Here is an 18324-nt window from a genome sequence, read left to right on the forward strand (position 1 = left end):
ATCTCTACATATCTCTCTCTATATATATATGTGTGTCTATATATCTATCTCTACATATCTCTCTCTCTCTCTATATATATGTATATTTATTTCTCTCTCTCTCTATATATATATGTGTGTGTCTATATATCTATCTATCTCTACATATCTCTCTCTATATATATATATGTGTGTCTATATATCTATCTCTACATATCTCTCTCTCTCTCTATATATATATATATATTTATTTCTCTCTCTCTCTATATATATATGTGTGTCTATATATCTATCTATCTCTACATATCTCTCTCTCTATATATATATATATATGTGTGTCTATATATCTATCTCTACATATCTCTCTCTCTATATATATATATATTTATTTATTTCTCTCTATATATATATACACACACAAGTTGACAAAAGGATTGAACCAAGATTTGGTGATAATATAACATGATGAGAGAGTTACGAGTAGAGGCCGGTCATTTTTGACAGGGAACTCTAAATTAGGTAAAGGATTTTCAAAATAGCAAAAATGTTTAAGCAATAAATCCAATGTTTTTTCGAGACATAACTATTAGATATGTTAAGATTAATTATCAGATACAAGTAGGTACCTTTAATCACACCATTGGGCTTTACTTTCTCAGATCTATTCAACAGTTAAAATTACAAAACAGTGTTCGGTCTGTTGAACTGATAGCTAATTAATTGTAGAAAAATATCTTATGTATCTGTAATATATCTTAAATTCATTCACATCCCATAATTTGAACAGTCTTATTTAAAAAAAAAAAAAAATGCATTCTGTTCTAGAACTAATCATGATTCTGTTGTTCACACTGACTCTGGACGCTTTGAATAAATCTTCAACATATCAGCTGCTAAGCAGAACTGAAAGCTGTAGAGTCTGCTGGTATAATTTTCTGCTAGATTGCACAGTTATAATTACTCTCCAGATCAGCTGTACTGATGAGAGTATTGATCTGTCCACTGATAGTCATCACAACAAACACACACAGAATATGAAATAATTACCGTAAATCACCCCTGAAGACAATCAACATGATAATTGAGTTTTCTCCTAATAAAGTTATGGTCTTGTAAACCCACAGGACTGATTTTCTTGCATTAGAACAACAAAAGAGATGTTTAACAGATTGTCCAAGTAGCTCTTACTATTAAAATAATGTCAAGATTTTTGGAGGGAACTAACAATTTAACAAAGACTTTTACAAAACATACATTTTAAATCATTTAAAAAATATTTTTTACATTGTTATAATTAACATGACAAATTTCAAGCTATTTTTGCTTTTCTGAAAGTATATTAAGTGACATTTTACCAGATACTATTATATATAGCATTTTAGTTTTTATTAATATTTTGGGGGAAAAATATATATTTTACATTTTATTTATAAATACAGTATCTCACAGAAGTAAGTACACCCCTCACATTTTTGTAAATATTATATCTTTTCATGTGACAACACTGAAGACATGACACTTTGCTACAATATAAAGTAGTAAGTGTACAGCTTGTATAACAGTGTAAATTTGCTGTCCCCTCAAAATAACTCAACACACAGCCATTAATGTCTAAACCGCTGGCCACAAAAGTAAGTACACCCCTAAGTGAAAATGTCCAAATTGGACCCAAAGTGTCAATATTTTGCAGCACTGCCTTAACCCTCTTGGGCATGGAGTTCATCAGAGCTTCACAGGTGTCCACTCGAGTCCTCTTCCACTCCTCCATGATGACATCACGGAGCTGGTGGATGTTAGAGACTCCTCCACCTTCCATTTGAGGATGCCCCACAGATGCTCAATAGCAAAGCGTCATTTCTTCAGTGTTGTCACATGAAACGATATAATAAAATACATCAAGTTAAACTAAATAAAAATGAGTGATGTTGCAAAGGCAACTAGCTGAAATAAAATATTTTAAAAATACCTTAAAAAAAATTTCAGTTAAAGTTTATTTCAATTTGTTTCGTTTTCTTAAATTTCATGGTTATGTTTTTAGTCAACTATAATAACTCTTTGTTATTCTAGCTTTGAATCATGGGAAAGACTCAAAGATTCAACCTTTAGCAGAGAACGCTTTAATACTGATCTACAGTATATGAACAACACTTTGACTTCAGAACACACACAGAGACCATATCATCCCCGTTCCTAATATGCAAATGGGAAAAAACGACAAAAAGACCAATGTAAACAAAGGTGGCATGTTTGAGTTTGGCATGTTGTGCAGATCACAGGAAGAGACAAACCTGACATGCTCCTCATTCAGGTCAACAACCACTTGAAAACTGTTCATTCTGAGTGCAATACATCTTCAAAAAAAACATCTTCATTCAGGGAAGTACAGCTCTGCTCAAACAGAGAGGAAGTGATGTCACATTCGGCTCAAAGACTCTTTCTGTCTCAGCGAACGGATTCCTAAACGTTCTGCCAAGATAATAGCATCTCCAATCATCTGGGATTGTTCGTAAGAGGCATTGAAGTGTTTACCCAACAATGGCGTAATCTTCACCTCGTGACAACCAGAAATGACAGTCGTCAGTAGTAAGTGTGTCGCCTCCTCAAACGGTTAATTCCATCTCAACTAAGCCAATTCAGTCAATTAATCCTATTCATTACTCAAACACTGCTGAGAAACACACGCATTTCAAATCATACGCGCCGGAAATAAACAAAGTGGACCCCAAACCCTCATATAACATGACTGACATTCATTATTAGTGCATGATATTTGCACAAATGTCAAAAAAACAGGATTCAAAAACATTTAAAAAATATTAAATGAAAAAAAAAAAATTTCAATTACCAAAAAAAGGAAACAAATGATGTTATCAGCGACATCAGATATACAAATATCAAATGAATACAGATCGATTCTGCTAAAATACAGTGGTTTTTATAAGGTGAAAGTATTTAAAAATTGTTTTCGACAAAATAATAATTTTAAAAAATTTAATTAATAAAAGATTTTGCTAATTTCTGCCGGTATTCGCTGAGGTTTGGCTGTTGGCTTGTAATTAACATCACTGATAAGGACCCAAAGGCTCATTAAAATACTTCTGTAGAGTGAAAAACCAACATCAAAATAATATAATAATAAGAATAAATCATATTTTGCATGAAGCCTGTTTTTAGTACCATTATTAGTTTTCATGACAATTAAGTGCATTTATTTGTCAAATTATTGTTGCAATGCAACAAAATAAAGACTGCCACTATTATACTGAATATAATTAACTCATTTTAACAAAATCATTTTTTTTTCCATTACAGTAACAAGATTGTTGGGAGAAATGTGCTTAATTAACATGAAAATAATGTCATAAAGCACAACATCTTCAAGGTCCTATAAACAGGCATCATTTTTTGTTTTGCAAAATATAATTTATTATTTATTTTTCTTATGATTTTTACAGTTAAATATTTCCTCATTAAATTCATCCTATACTGTAAAAACATTTTCATTACACATGGCAAATTCTTGACTGTAATGATACTTTTTTGGTGAATAATGTTTTTTTCTGAAGTTAATTAGTTTGCTTTAACGGTTGTGTTGAAATCAGTCGGTGTGTGTGTGTGTGTGTGTGGCGGCAGTGAGGCAGCTCTAGAGTTAGTCCTGGTCTGGGCCAGTGCAGGTGTCCTATTACTTTCATTCTGTCAGCCATCTTTTCCTACATCTCTATCACCTCAGTGCTGCCCTCTGATGGCTGTTAACGGTGAGGTTAACGGCCCGGGCTGCTGTCTCTGCATGAGTTTCTCTCTTTGTTCTCGGCTCGAGCTCAGTTGAAGCCCAGTCCGGCTCCCTTCGGCCTCTGAGACGCACGAATGGGCTCCGTGATGCCTCTGCCATCAGGGCCCAGGCCGGACCCCGGGGTCCAGCCCATACTCTGCAGCATGCGGTTCCCCATGTTTGACTCCGGCAGAGGAGCAGCGCCCTCACCCACCACACCTGAGAGAGAGAGACATGGAGAGAAAGGGATAATCTGCATTGAACAGTAAAGCTCATTGATTCTTGTAATGCACTTAATGGGTTGAAAGAGTCCTTAAGTAAGATCTTAAGATGAACTCATGCGTGAAGTGCATTTAAAAACCCACAAAATAAATCAATAAAAATTTAGTTAACCAAATTTTTAAAAGATATATGTGCAATGTAATGTGTAAATATACAAATGTAAAATGTAAATATTAAATTCAATATAATCAATACATAGACATTTCACCCCCCAAAAATATATTTTTTTAAAATATTACATATACATACATATACACACACATATACACATATATATATATGTGTGTGTGCATTGAAATTTTGCATTTTTCATTATGTTTATGTGACCATTTTTATGACAATTGAGCAAATTTAAATCATGAATATGTTCTTTTTCCAAAGTGGAAAGCTTTACTCCTGCGGATTTTATTGAAAATTGATTTCATTTTAATTTTTTTAAACTATTAAGTTTAACTTCATGTCAATATTAAATTAATGGAAATTGTAACACTTTACAATAAGGTTCAATACATTCATCTTAGTTAATGCAATAGCTAAAATGCACTAATAATGAACAATACCTTCACAGAATTGATTAATCTTGGTTAATGTTCATTTTTTACATATACCAATTCATTCTAACATTACCAGTTGTTCAGATTAACATAATATGCTATAAACAAACATAAATTGTGAAATGCACTTTTTAAAAGTTGTAAATAAAACAAAGATTATTGGAGTATATTTTACAAGTAAATACTTTTTTCTACTTCAGAATTTCATGATAAATTCAATGAGTTATTTGTTTCTACCAGTGTTGCAACAGTTCATTATACAGTGTTCATATATAACGTTTCTAGAATTAATTAGACTAATATCAATTTTCAGCAGCTTTAAAAATAACGACACAGCATGTAGTACATGTAGTTAATCAGAATTACTCTGTAATGATTTATGTAAATACATAACAAAATGAATGATCACTGTAAAATACAGTGTGACCAAAACATGACATGTTTTAGTTTTTAGTTCATAGCATCCAAACTCGGACCTTACTATAAAGTGTTAGCATGCAAATCGGTGTTTCTGTACATGACTGCATTGAAAATCTCACAACTTCAGTGGAGAGAGCTTTCCTTGGTTGTGTTTCAAATAATCCTGATGTTACACGTCACAGTTCCTGCTCCTCATAAACTCTAACAAGTTTCTGAGAAATTGGTAATCTCAGCTCTGTGACCTCTGACCCCTGAGGGCAGTGGCCATGTGCTCTGCGTCACAGATCACGGCAGGAAATGATGTTCTTTAATGAGGAAATGAGATCAGCACTGATCTGCCTGCTCAGCTGCCAATCCCGTCACATAACCGCCAGTTAGTGAGTTTACCGTTACCATGGCGACAAGCCTCCGTCTCTTCCTGACGACACACGGGTCGCATGTTTCCATGAAGCGTTTGTGTTAAAGAAGAGGGCAACATTTACATTTATTATTCAGAACGTGGGTCTGACGTCTCTTTACAGAAACATTTCAGATCATCCAACAGCTATTGAACGAGTATTAAATACACTTGAACGAGTTGTGTTCAACCAAGTCTCTGTTTTTCTCACACAGAACAACTTCCTGGACAGTAACCAATCTGGCTTCAGAAGTGGACATTCGACCGAAACTGCCTTGCTTTCTGTTGTTGAAGCCCTAAGACTTGCAAAAGCGGCTTCCAAATCTTCATTAATTATCTTGCTGGATCTGTCTGCTGCTTTTGATACGGTCAACCATCAGATCCTCTTGTCAACCCTATTGAGAAAGGGCATCTCAGGAACCGCACTCCAGTGGTTTGAGTCTTACCTCTCTGATAGGTCCTTCAAAGTATCTTGGAGAGGTGAGGTATCCAAGTCGCAACATCTAGCTACTGGGGTGCCTCAGGGCTCAGTTCTTGGACCAATTCTCTTTTCTGTCTACATGGCATCACTAGGTTCTGTCATTCAGAAACATGGCTTTTCATATCACTGCTATGCTGATGACACTCAACTCTACCTCTCATTCCATCCTGATGATCCGACGATAGCTGCTCGCATCTCAGCATGTCTAACAAGACATTTCTTGCTGGATGATGGACCATCACCTTCAACTCAACCTAGCTAAGACAGAACTGCTTGTAGTTTCAGCTAACCCATCGCTTCATCACAATCTCACCTTCCAGTTAGGCTCATCTACCATAACTCCTTCAAAAACAGCCAGAAACCTTGGAGTTGTGATTGATGATAAACTAAATTTCTCAGACCACATTGCTAAAACTGCCCGGTCCTGCAGATTTGCTTTATACAATATTAAGAAGATCAGGCCCTTTCTCTTGGAACATGCAACACAACTCCTTGTTCAGGCTCTTGTTCTGTCCAGACTTGACTATTGCAATGCTCTCTTGGCAGGTCTTCCAGCCAATTCTATTAAACCTCTACAATTAATCCAAAATGCCGCTGCAAGATTAATGTTTAATGAGCCGAAAAGAACGCACGTCACGCCTCTGTTCATCAATTTGCACTGGCTACCAATAGCTGCTCGCATTAAATTCAAGTCATTAATGTTTGCCTACAGAACCACCACTGGCTCTGCACCCCTTTACCTAAATTCATTACTTCAGACTTATATGCCCTCTAGAAGCTTGCGTTCTTCAAGTGAACGACACATTATTGTGCCATCCCAAAGATACACAAAAACACTTTCACTGACTTTTTCATTAACTGTTCCCATCTGGTGGAATGACCTGCACAACTCAATCCGAGCAGCCGAATCCTTACCCATCTTCAAGAATCGGCTAAAAACTCATCGGTTCCATCTTTACTTGACCCTCTAACTCTAGCACTCTCTATTCTAATTTTATTTTATCTATGTCTTTTTATAAAAAAAAAAAATAATAATAATATTTATCTGTACTGCGTTAGGCTAACTGAGACAATAGCACTTGCACGTTGTCGCTCTTTTGTTGGTTTTGATTGCTTCTTATGTCCTCATTTGTAAGTCGCTTTGGATAAAAGCGTCTGCTAAATGACTAAATAAATAAAAGCTATGATGTGTGTGTTACCTGAGGATGATGGGGCTCCCACAGGTGCAGCTTTCCGTCGTCTCTTTATATCTCCAGTACACAAAGAGCCAAGATGACCACTAGTTTGTCTACAGAGAGAGAGGGAGAGATTAGGGTACTTACTGCTTAGGTAAATGTGCTAAGATTATGTATTTTGAAATTAGACTATGGCAAGAGGATACAGAAAAGCTCTTATTACTATATATTATATATTACCTGCTGGCAGTCTTTAAAGAGCAGCTTTTCCTGTGGCTTCTGTCGCTGCGAGAATCCCAAAGCAACTGCAGATATGCAAACATGTCAGACACATGTAAAACGTCACATATCCCACAGTAGATTTTCACAGGAAGAGTTTCTTACACACTTACAGGCCTGAAACTCAACAGAGTAAATAAAGCTTAGATTTCTTAAAGCACGTCTTACTTGGTCTCTTCTGGCCCCAGAGCTGAACCACGAGCTGCAGAGGAGGACAAACAAACTCTTAAAATAAGCCTGACATTAAGTATATGGCATTATGTATAGGGGATATATTACACAAATTTCATAATATCATAGTTTGAGTAAATTTATATGATAAATAAGTCAATAAAATGTATTGCTCATAAAGTAACCATTAAATTAAAATGATTGATTTTAATTAATGTAATTTAAAAATATTAATTTAATTTAATTGATAAATCAAATAAATAAAAATCATTAAATAACAATGTAGCAATATCTTTTTACTTAGGTAATACAGCAAATTAAGTACTTTATGAATTTGACAATTTTATCTTTTTTTATCAGTTTAAAAAAAAACAATGGATGCATAAAAAAATTCTATTATTCATACTAAATGAGTAAGTCGGCATAAAAACACTAAACTACGCCATGTTGAGCAGTTTGACTTGTGAGCCAGTCAGGACTTACTCATGAGGATCCTGGGATAATCTGGGTAATCGATCAGGAATTCCTTGAGAGGTTCCCTTTTGGGAAAGAGAATTAAATTTATTACATATACATAAATATTAAACAATGAATGAGTTCATATTTTAGACAAGTGCACATACTTGTGACTGCTGAAGACAGGCCTGCCGCGCGAGCCGTGCTTGAAACCCTGAAAAAATAGTCAGAGACCCGGTCTAAAGATTAACACACATGCTCTAAATGAACAGGAATAAATAGTTTTCTCCAGATATAATAGACCTCCTTGAAACACGGACATCATTACCAGACACCACATTTTAAGGCTGCACGATTTAGGGGAAAAATATAATTGCGATTTTTCTCATAAAAATTGTCATTGCGACTTAAAAAGTTGTTTTAAAAATTATTTCTAAATAAAAACATTAAAGTTACTAAGTAAGAACAAAATAAGTGATATTACTATTTAAATATGTCACTGTAAATTAAGTAACTTTTACACTTTTATTTAGTAATGATAAAAGCAGTAACAATAATAAGTATTATTATTAGTATTAATAAATAAAAATAAAATGTAATAAAAACTAAAGAAATAATACTATTGCAATATTTCACTGTAAAATAAAAAATAAGGATAAAAATGTGTAATTTATTTTGTATTGTATTAGTAAAATTAATAATAATAATAATAATAATAATAATTATTATTAAATAAAACCAAACGTTACTTAAAAACAAAATAAGAAATATTACTATTATAACTTTTCACAATAATAAAAAAAATAGTAATATTCAAGAATTAAAAAATTTTAATATTAAAGATATATAACTTATATCTATAACTAATATCATCTTTATAAGTAGTAGCAATAGTAAAAAAAATAAAAGTACTACTAAATAAAAACAAAATAAGAAATATTACTATTGTAATTTCACTTAAAAAAACATAGAAATATTTTGTAACTTTCATATTTTTTATTAGTAAGGATAATAATTATTATAACCAAATCAAAATATGAAAATTACTAAATAAAAACAAAATGAGAAAAATTGTTGTAACTTCAGAGTAAAATAAAAAAAGAGAATTAAAGAAATATAATAAAAACGATTGTACATTACACCTGTAAAATAAATAAAAACTAATATTTAGCATTTACTATGTAAGCATTTAACACTAATATTTTTACATAATAAGATGAATATTTATTATAAGACTTTTCTATAAGACATTACTGCTCTCTCTTATGGACCGTACAGCTCTGTCCTCTGGTGGATAAACATGTGAACTGTACTCCAGAGCTGAAGGCTGTGTGTCTGAACACTCACCTTAGAGCCCTGCACGGGCCTCAAATTTAGGCCCTAGCCCGGACCTGTCCCGAGATGCTCAGGCCCTAGCCCGGCCCTGTCCCGAGACGCTCAGGCCCTAGCCCGGCCCTGTCCCGAGATGCTCAGGCCCTAGCCCGGCCCGAGACGCTTAGGCCCTAGCCCGGTCCTGTCCGACAGCTTATCAGAATTACCGGCCAGAGTCCGACCCGAGCCCATCTTTTTTTTCCCCCTTCTCCCAACACGGCTCATGTTTCAGCTCTTTCTTAAAGTAACGACCAAGCGGCCAGCGGCAGACCGGCAGGATGATCATAGCCAAGTTTGATCAATTTAGCCTTCTCAAATCATCACGACTTGCCTGAAATAAAATCTATAGATATACTAAAACAGTTCAAGCATATAAAAATGTTTAAACATTAAACCTAGATAAATGTGCGCTGCATCCAATAGTTTGTGCGAAGAGTGGAAGCTAAAGCGCAGGACATGGAGGAACCAGCGCAATCAATTGCATTTTTTTCAATGGAAAAAACTTAAAATAGGCCTACGCCGTAATTTGTGCTCATAAGAGTAGTACATCATTCGGAAGTGAAAGGGTCTACTTTTATTTGTGTGCACTTACAATATCAACAAAACGTTCTTTTATAAAATAAAGAAAACAATGATGCGCTCTCTGCCGTCTCGTCTTGAACAGGAGCGCTTCACAAAAATGAACCGAAAGCCAGCGAATACATGCCTCACAGACATGATCAATATCTCTATAGAAAGCTTTAAATTACTACTTAACGAAATAAATCAAATCGAAAACAAAAACTCTTTCATTATAATCCGTGAAGATGCACTTCTCTCTAAAGGCGCATCTAATGAGGATCATCATCTTCATCTTTGCGACACTGACACAGAAAACACAAGTTTATTAGTAAATAATTCAAATATCTCCTTACTATTTCCCCCGGACACATTCATGGTAATTACTTTTGCCGGGGCCTTACGGCAAGCTTTATTGCGTGTATTTGAACGCAGAACATCTGCACTGACGGCACGCTTGCTGCTGGACTCTAAATACGGTCGAGACAGTCTTGACAGTCGCGGTAGCACAGACTCGTGTTGTTTCCACCAGCGTGGCAATTTTTCTTCATCACAAATTGATGGATGTCTAAAATATTAAAATAAGGACGCCCGGCCCGCGTCTGAACTATGATGTGAAAATTGTCCCGGCCCTAGGGACGTAAAACAGTGCAGGGCTCTAACTCACCTCTTTGAGCTCCCTGTGACATTAACGGGAACACTCCGGTCAGGATGCTGTTGAACATGGGGTCATTGAGGTCCAGTTCGTTAGAGTCTCTCTCCCACCACGGCATCACACCCGCGATTCCACAAGCCCCGCCCGGCTCACCCTCATAGAACCAATCGCTCTGCTCATCATCACCTGAAACACATACAGCACTCAAACACATGCTCTTCATTTTGTATGTGATAAATGGTGATTATGAAATATGGCAGTACACACACCTTGCCTTCCTTCGTCGTTTGTGTACAGACCCCCATCACTGCTGTTACTCACACTGCTTGTCTCACTGTAATCACACACATTACACAGCGTTTTAAGCCATTTGTAGGAAATAAAAGGGTGAATTTCATTCAAACATGCCCATGGTCATAAAAGAAAAAGAAAGAAAATATATTTTGAATAAACAATAAGAAGCCCTATTTTTAATACTATTAAGACTGTTAGCATGTGACTATTTTCATAACACCTTAGCACATTTTCCCCCAAATTTTCGTTTTTTTTATTTTTTCATTTTTAAAAACAAATACGTTTTTCTTTTTATCTCACATTGGTGATTCTAATTCATTAAAATAACTAAATTAAATCATTTAAAATAATACATAAAATTTGAAAATATATACAACTATATTAGTATATTAAAATATTAGTATAATTTTTTTTTATTTTCATTAATTTATTTATATTTAAAATGACTGCAATATAGCTATAAAATAATAATAGTAAATAAAAATGAATAATTAAGAACAAAATAAGAAATATTATTGTTGTAAGATTTCACAGCAAAATACTGCTGTAAAATAAACTTAATAATATAGTATTCTAATTAAAATCAGCATCATTTAAGGCATTAGAAATATGACCATGAAATATGATTTAAATAACATGCTATTGTGTTGTCGCCATGCAAAAAAATGTTTATGGAAAACTGAATTACATGTACAGTATCTCACAGAAGTGAGTACACCCCTCGCATTTTTGTAAATATTATTATATCTTTTCATGTGACAACACTGAAGAAATGATACTTTGCTACAATGTAAAGTAGTGAGTGTACAGCTTGTATAACAGTGTAAATTTGCTGTCCCCTCAAAATAACTCAACACACAGACATTAATGTCTAAACCGCTGGCCACAAAAGTGAGTACACCCCTAAGTGAAAATGTCCAAATTGGGCCCAATTATCCATTTTCTCTCCCCGGTGTCATGTGACTCGTTAGAATCACAAGGTCTCAGGTGTGAATGGGGAGCAGGTGTGTTAAATTTGGTGTTATCTCTCTCATGCTGGTCACTGGAAGTTCAACATGGCACCTCATGGCAAAGAACTCTCTGAGGATCTGAAAAAAATAATTGTTGCTCTACATAAAGATGGCGTAGGCTATAAGAAGATTGCCAAGACCCTGAAACTGAGCTGCAGCACGGTGGCCAAGACCATACAGCGGTTTAACAGGACAGGTTCCACTCAGAACAGGCCTCGCCATGGTCGACCAAAGAAGTTGAGTGCACGTGCTCAGTGTCATATCCAGAGGTTGTGTTTGGGAAATAGACGTATGAGTGTTACCAGCATTGCTGCAGAGGTTGAAGGGGTGGGGGATCAGCCTGTCAGTGCTCAGACCATACGCCGCACACTGCATCAAATTGGTCTGCATGGCTGTCGTCCCAGAAGGAAAAGATCCTCTTCTAAAGATGATGCACAAGAAACCTCGCAAACGGTTTGCTGAAGACAAGCAGACTAAGGACATGGATTACTGGAACCATGTCCTGTGGTCTGACGAGACCAAGATAAACTTATTTGGTTCAGATGGTGTCAAGTGTGTGTGGCGGCAACCAGGTGAGGAGTACAAAGACAAGTGTTTCTTGCCTACAGTCAAACATGGTGGTGGGACTGTCATAGTCTGGGGCTGCATGAGTGCTGCTGGCACTGGGGAGCTACAGTTCATTGAGGGAACCATGAATGCCAACATGTACTGTGACATACTAAAGCAGAGACTGGGCCGCAGGGCAGTACTCCAACATGATAACGACCCCAAACACACCTCCAAGACGACCACTGCCTTGCTACAGAAGCTGAGGGTAAAGGTGATGGACTGGCCAAGCATGTTTCCAGACCTGAACCCTATTGAGCATCTGTGGGGAATCCTCAAACGGAAGGTGGAGGAGCGCAAAGTCTCTAGCATCCACCAGCTCCGTGATTTTGTCATGGAGGAGTGGAAGAGGACTCCAGTGGCATCCTGTGAAGCTCTGGTGAACTCCATGCCCAAGAGGGTTAAGGCAGTGCAGCAAAATAATGGTGGCCACACAAAATACTGACACTTAGGGCCCAATTTGGACATTTTCACTTAGGGGTGTACTCACTTTTGTGGCCAGCGGTTTAGACATTAATGTCTGTGTGTTGAGTTATTCTGAGGGGACAGCAAATTTACACTGTTATACAAGCTGTACACTCACTACTTTACATTGTAGCAAAGTGTCATTTCTTCAGTCTTATCACATGAAAAGATATAATAAAATCAGTCGGGACCTAATGGTTAGAGTTGGACTTGTAACCCGAAGGTCGTGGGTTCGAGTCTCAGGTCTGTCAGGGATTGTAGGTGGGGGAGTGAATAACCAACACTCTCTCCACCCTCAATACCACGACTGAGACCCTTGAGCAAGGCACCAAACCCCCAACTGCTCCCCGGGCGCCGCAGCATTGGCTGCCCACTGCTCCGGGTGTATGTTCATTACTTTGTGTACACTTGGATGGGTTAAGTGCAGAGCACAAATTCTGAGTATGGGTTACCATACTTGGCCACACACCACTTCCCTTTCCCTTTCCCTAAAATATTTACAAAAATGTGAGGGGTGGACTCACTTCTGTGAGATACTGTACTTCTTATTTTCATCTGGGTTGAAATATGACCTGGGCATGTTCTTGACTGGTTTCATGTTCTTGGCCCATTTGAATTTATTATGCTGATGTGTCCTGCCATAATTATTATATCCAGTGCCTTAAATAAAGAATATTAATAATATTTTTTCTGGTATAGAAAACAAAACTAGAGGTCTAGTGCTGATCCATATAATGTATTAGTGTTAGTAGGTCAGAGGAAAATAGTCTAAGAACTAGAAAAGAGTTATTTTTCTGAAGGGCAGAGAAACAGGTTTGTTTGTGTTTAACGCTATTCCAGCTTCTGTGGCTATTTTCATGGTGAGAATATTATGGCTGAATTATATCATGTTTTTATAATTTATTTTTGCTAAAAACACCAAAACTGTATTTGCCTTAAATCTGTTAAAAAAATCTCTTAAAGGGGTCATATGATGCTTTTTTTAAAGATCAAAAGATTTAAAGATTTTTTGTATTTGGTGTAACAGAATATGTTGACATGCTTCACTGTTCAAAAAACACATTATTTTTCAAATACTGTACATTATTGTAGATCCTCTATGCCCCGCCTCTCTCAAACGCCATGTCGCTCAAAGCCGTGTCGGAAATGTAACGCTCCTGTCCATAATCGCGAGCTTCAGCTTTCAAAATTAAAGTAAAGACAGTTAATAATGTCCTTAGTTTTTTTTTGCAAACAAACCGCGATTAAGACGATTTCTGACAGGCAGTACATGCCGCTTTGATGTGACCCTGTCTCTCTCTCTTTCTCTCTCTCTCTCTCTCTCACACACACACGCAAAACTCCGCATTTGAACAGTCAATAGCAAATACTTAAACTAATAACAAAACATAGCCTACTTACAGTCGCTGATTCAGAAGCGCCAGATTGTCATAGCCAAGTCAGAATTACCTCCTCTCCTAGGTTCATGAAACGGTCATCCATAAAATGCGTTTCTGTTCTGTTGTAAGTAATCTTAATGATTCCTAAATGCATCTACTTTTGGAAGACCAAATAAAGTGCTTTTGCTTTCGCATAGAAACACACAGCTTCTCCCTGACACGGCTGCATCAACACTACTGCGGTTACTGAAAACACACCTTCTTTCTTTGCGTGAACATTTGGGCGGCATTACACAAGTATTTCCACATTGTGACATAGACATGTGGGGGCGTGTTTGAATGAGCCGTTTTAGGGGGGCGTGGCAGAGTCTTAACTTTGATAAAGAATATCTCTTTGGTTTTGAGACTTTAGTCTTTGCAACTTCAGGGATACTATCTGTGCACAATCAGCTTGTAACACTCCAAAGAGAAAGGAAAACTTGAAATCGCATCATATGACCCCTTTAACTGAATAAAAAGGTTTTCTCAAAGAGTTAAAACCAGCACAATAATGGATAAAAAGATTCGGCAAAGAGAACATCCTGGATCCTGGAATGAGAAAAAGGAAGAAGAGGGGCTATACAGGAGAGAATAACACTAACCACCTGTCACTCATCTCCTCATCTGAGCCTTTCTGCTCCTGATAGTCCATCTTATCTTTGGCCGCTTGTCCCGCCTCTTCACGCTCCACCACCACGCCTTCATCCGCCGCATCCTGTGCGAGTCTCTGCACCGTGAACTTCCTCTTCTTCACCCTGTTTTTGTTTGATTCGCTCTCTTTGGCCTCCGGACTAAACCCCGCCTCCCTGCTGTTGGCTGCTCTGGACGGCGGCGCCAGCATGGTGGAGACATCTAGTGGCGGGTCCACAGCCATGCGCTTGACTTTTCTACGCCTCCGCAAACTGCGCGTTCCCAAAACGTCCGCTCCGCTCAAGTCGTCCAGCCACAGCGGCCTCTTCCCCCTGCCGGAGTCAGTGAGGGGCGTACGCCGCTTAGCACCCAGCTGCTCATCCGAGTCGCTGTTGTTGTCGCGGGTGTGAGCGCCCCCTGCTGCCGTGGATGAGCGGTAGTCTTTCTGCTCCTCTAGGCTGGACTCGGAGCCTTCGCTCAGGTGGCAGGTGTCCCACGGCGGGTGAGGGTTATCGGACCGACGTTTACGGCCACGACGCTTGCGGGCCTGGCGTTTCAACAGGCAACCGACGGCCAAAGCGTGATCTCCACCATCTCCAAACCCTCCACGGGCTTGTTCTGAACTCTCCTCCAGAGCCGACACCAGGTCATGAACCAGCTCGTCCATCGTCCGCTGAAAGTGCCTGATCCGAAAGAGTGAAATTAGGTGAAACAAGAGAAAATGCAAAATAAAAGTTTTTGTTTATGTAATATTTGTGTGTGTACGGTGTATATTTGTTATGTATATATAAATACACACACATGCATATATATATATATATATATATATATATATATATATATAGAAGAACAACATGTATGTTTATATATGAATATAAATATATAAACATGTAAATACATATAAATATACACACACATTATGTAAATTTTTATTATGGATGCGATTAATCGTTTGACAGCACTAAAATGAAAGAGCAAATGAGAAAGAAAATGTATTTGTTCATAATGACTGCATTTGAATTTTAAATAATTAAAGAGAGATTGTACTATCAGAGCAATTTCTAGTCAGGTACATTAACAAAACAAATTAATAATAATAATAATCAAATGCCATGTAATGGTTTATTCATTTCTATTATTTTTTAATTTTCTAATATTTTATGATTTTTAAAATATTTATTTGATTGGTTTTCATGTTTTCTATTATTTATGCATTAACATTTTCTATTTTATGCATTATTAATGGGACTTTGTTTAGGACGGTCACCAGGGCATGGATCAGCTTGTCCATTGTCTCCCAAAGGTGCCTGCTCAGAACGAGTGAATTTAGATGAAAAAATAATTACATTTTATAATATCATTTAATAGAGATTGACTAGAAATTGGCTTGTTAGAACAATGAAACATTTTAGAGCTAAACAGCAGAAAAATTAATATTTGCTTAAAATTATTTTTTTGTTTTTTATTAATTGCCATGTCACACAACTGCTACATAATGTTTTTTTTAATTTCTATGACTTCTCTATTATTTATTTTATTAATTTTAGGGACCAACATCAGGTCATAAACATGCTTGTCCGTCATCCACCCAATAATGTCTGATCAGAATGAGTAAAATTAGGAGAAAAAAGGAGGGAAAAATCAATTTATTTATAATGAGTGGGTAAGGATTATTAAATATAGCAATATTTAGTCAATTAATTATTTTAGAGCTAACAGCACAAACATGTATATTTGCTTTAAAAATCATGATTAATTTGATATATTAATCTTTGGGACTTCTATTATTCATTTTATTTTTAAATGACTTTAATGTGCTTTTTTAATTAATAAAATAATTTTCTCCGTTAATATTTTTTCCAGGTAGCGGGCGGTAATACCATGGTAAGTTGGCTGTGGTAATGAATTATTACCATAATCATGTACTGAGGAATTTCATTTCAAAGAATAGCATAGTAAATCATAATAATTATTAGATGATAATACAATGGTAGTTTATTGTGAGTGTGATCGGGTCAGAGATAAACACATCACGATCAGATCTGAACAAACCGACGGCAAAACACATGAAACACATACCAGCCGGTTCCTGCTTTACCGAGGCTCTTGATCTCGGCGGCGCGGAACATGAAACCCACAGAACGCGACAAAAACTCACGGGAAAAGATCGAGGCCGCGCTGACAAACCATCGCCTCAACAACAACAACACCACCGCGCCGGAAACGGACTACAAGACATAAAGGACGCGCATCCGGTGACGAACAGACCGCATGCTTTCAAAATAAAAGACGGCGGTGGTGATGATGATGATGACAATAAAATAATAATAATAATAATAATAATAATAAACAAATAAATATATAAAGCATAGGATTGATGGAGAAGCTGACATGGGAAACAAAATTCCTCAAAAGTATTTCTTCATTAACCCATCTATTTCTCTATATATTTTTATTGCTTTTATTTATTAAGTTTATTATTTGTATTACCAATATTCTCTATCTTTTTGATGATTTGAAAGTCTTTTATCTGAAGTTATGTTTTATTTTTCCATCACAATACGTTTTTCAACAAACAAATTCAAATTTCTGAATCTAAACAAAAACTTTTTTATGAACATATGTACATTCTATGATCTTTTTCGTTTAATTTTTATTTATTTATTGGTTTCACTGTAAAATATACAGTACACAGTATACAGTACACTGTAGAATATACAGTTGCCAAAAAACAAGAAGCTAAAAATCACCCCACATCCGCCCTGAACACTTGTCCACACAAGCATTCACACCTCCAGCAGATGATGTGTGCCAGGTCTTCAGGAAGAACAAAAGAAGGAAAGCACCAGGCCCAGACGGTGTCACCAACCTGCCTAAAAACCTGTGCTGACCAGCTGGCCCCCATCTTCACACAGATCTTCAACAGATCACAGGAGCTGTGTGAAGTCCCCTCATGCTTCAAACGCTCCACCATCATCCCCGTCCCAAAGAAACCCAAAATTACTGGACTTAATGACTACAGACCTGTGGCTCTAACGTCTGTAACCCCCCAAAACTGAAAGAGGCTGCAGTGAAAGCCTGGAAAAGCATCACAAAAGAAGAATGCAAAAGTTTGGTGATGTCAATGGGTCACAGGCTTGATGCAGTTATTGAAAGCAAAGGATTTGCAACTAAATATGAAGTCTTTTTCACTTTAATCAATATTAATTCTATCTGTTCCAATACTTTTGGTAACACGAAAAATGGGTGGGTTCAAACAAAAGGTGCTATCTTCTAAGTTGTGTATCAGATCCAGATGAAAATACCTGTAAATAAAAGCTGAAATGTCTTTTGATGTCTTTTGATGTCAAACCC

The 18324-nt window shown here is 36.6% G+C and overlaps 1 protein-coding gene across 2 annotated transcripts; it reads right to left on the reverse strand.

Annotated features, from left to right (window-relative positions):
• Positions 1–1948: 1948 nt before the first annotated feature.
• Positions 1949–17209, reverse strand: LOC306880599 (G patch domain-containing protein 2-like). Of its 2 annotated transcripts, none has more exons than XM_079434226.1 (10): positions 17050–17209; positions 14946–15653; positions 10817–10881; positions 10560–10733; positions 8131–8177; positions 7991–8046; positions 7505–7538; positions 7298–7362; positions 7082–7170; positions 1949–3967 (listed from the first exon to the last, which is right to left on the reverse strand). In XM_079434226.1, exons 1-10 carry the CDS (start codon positions 17097–17099, stop codon positions 3798–3800), a joined length of 1458 nt encoding a protein of 485 aa, XP_079290352.1. In that variant the 5' UTR covers positions 17100–17209; the 3' UTR covers positions 1949–3797. The 2 variants fall into 2 exon arrangements, with proteins under 2 accessions (XP_079290352.1, XP_079290351.1); XM_079434225.1 differs by having other exon boundaries at positions 2076–3967; positions 14943–15653; positions 17050–17190.
• Positions 17210–18324: the final 1115 nt, after the last annotated feature.

This window comes from Barbus barbus (genome assembly GCF_936440315.1).
Source record: "Barbus barbus genome assembly, chromosome: 14".
Taxonomy (NCBI): Eukaryota; Metazoa; Chordata; class Actinopteri; order Cypriniformes; family Cyprinidae; genus Barbus; species Barbus barbus.

Excerpts from the sequence above, each read along its gene's own strand:
- LOC306880599 (XM_079434225.1), bottom strand. The coding sequence starts at position 17,099 with ATGTTCCGCGCCGCCGAGATCAAGAGCCTCGGTAAAGCAGGAACCGGC. Across the intron at positions 10,734-10,816 it reads AAACGACGAAGGAAGGCAAG|GTGATGATGAGCAGAGCGAT; the intron begins GTGTGTGTACTG and ends TATGTGTTTCAG. Across the intron at positions 7,539-7,990 it reads TTATCCCAGGATCCTCATGA|CTCGTGGTTCAGCTCTGGGG; the intron begins GTAAGTCCTGAC and ends CCTCCTCTGCAG.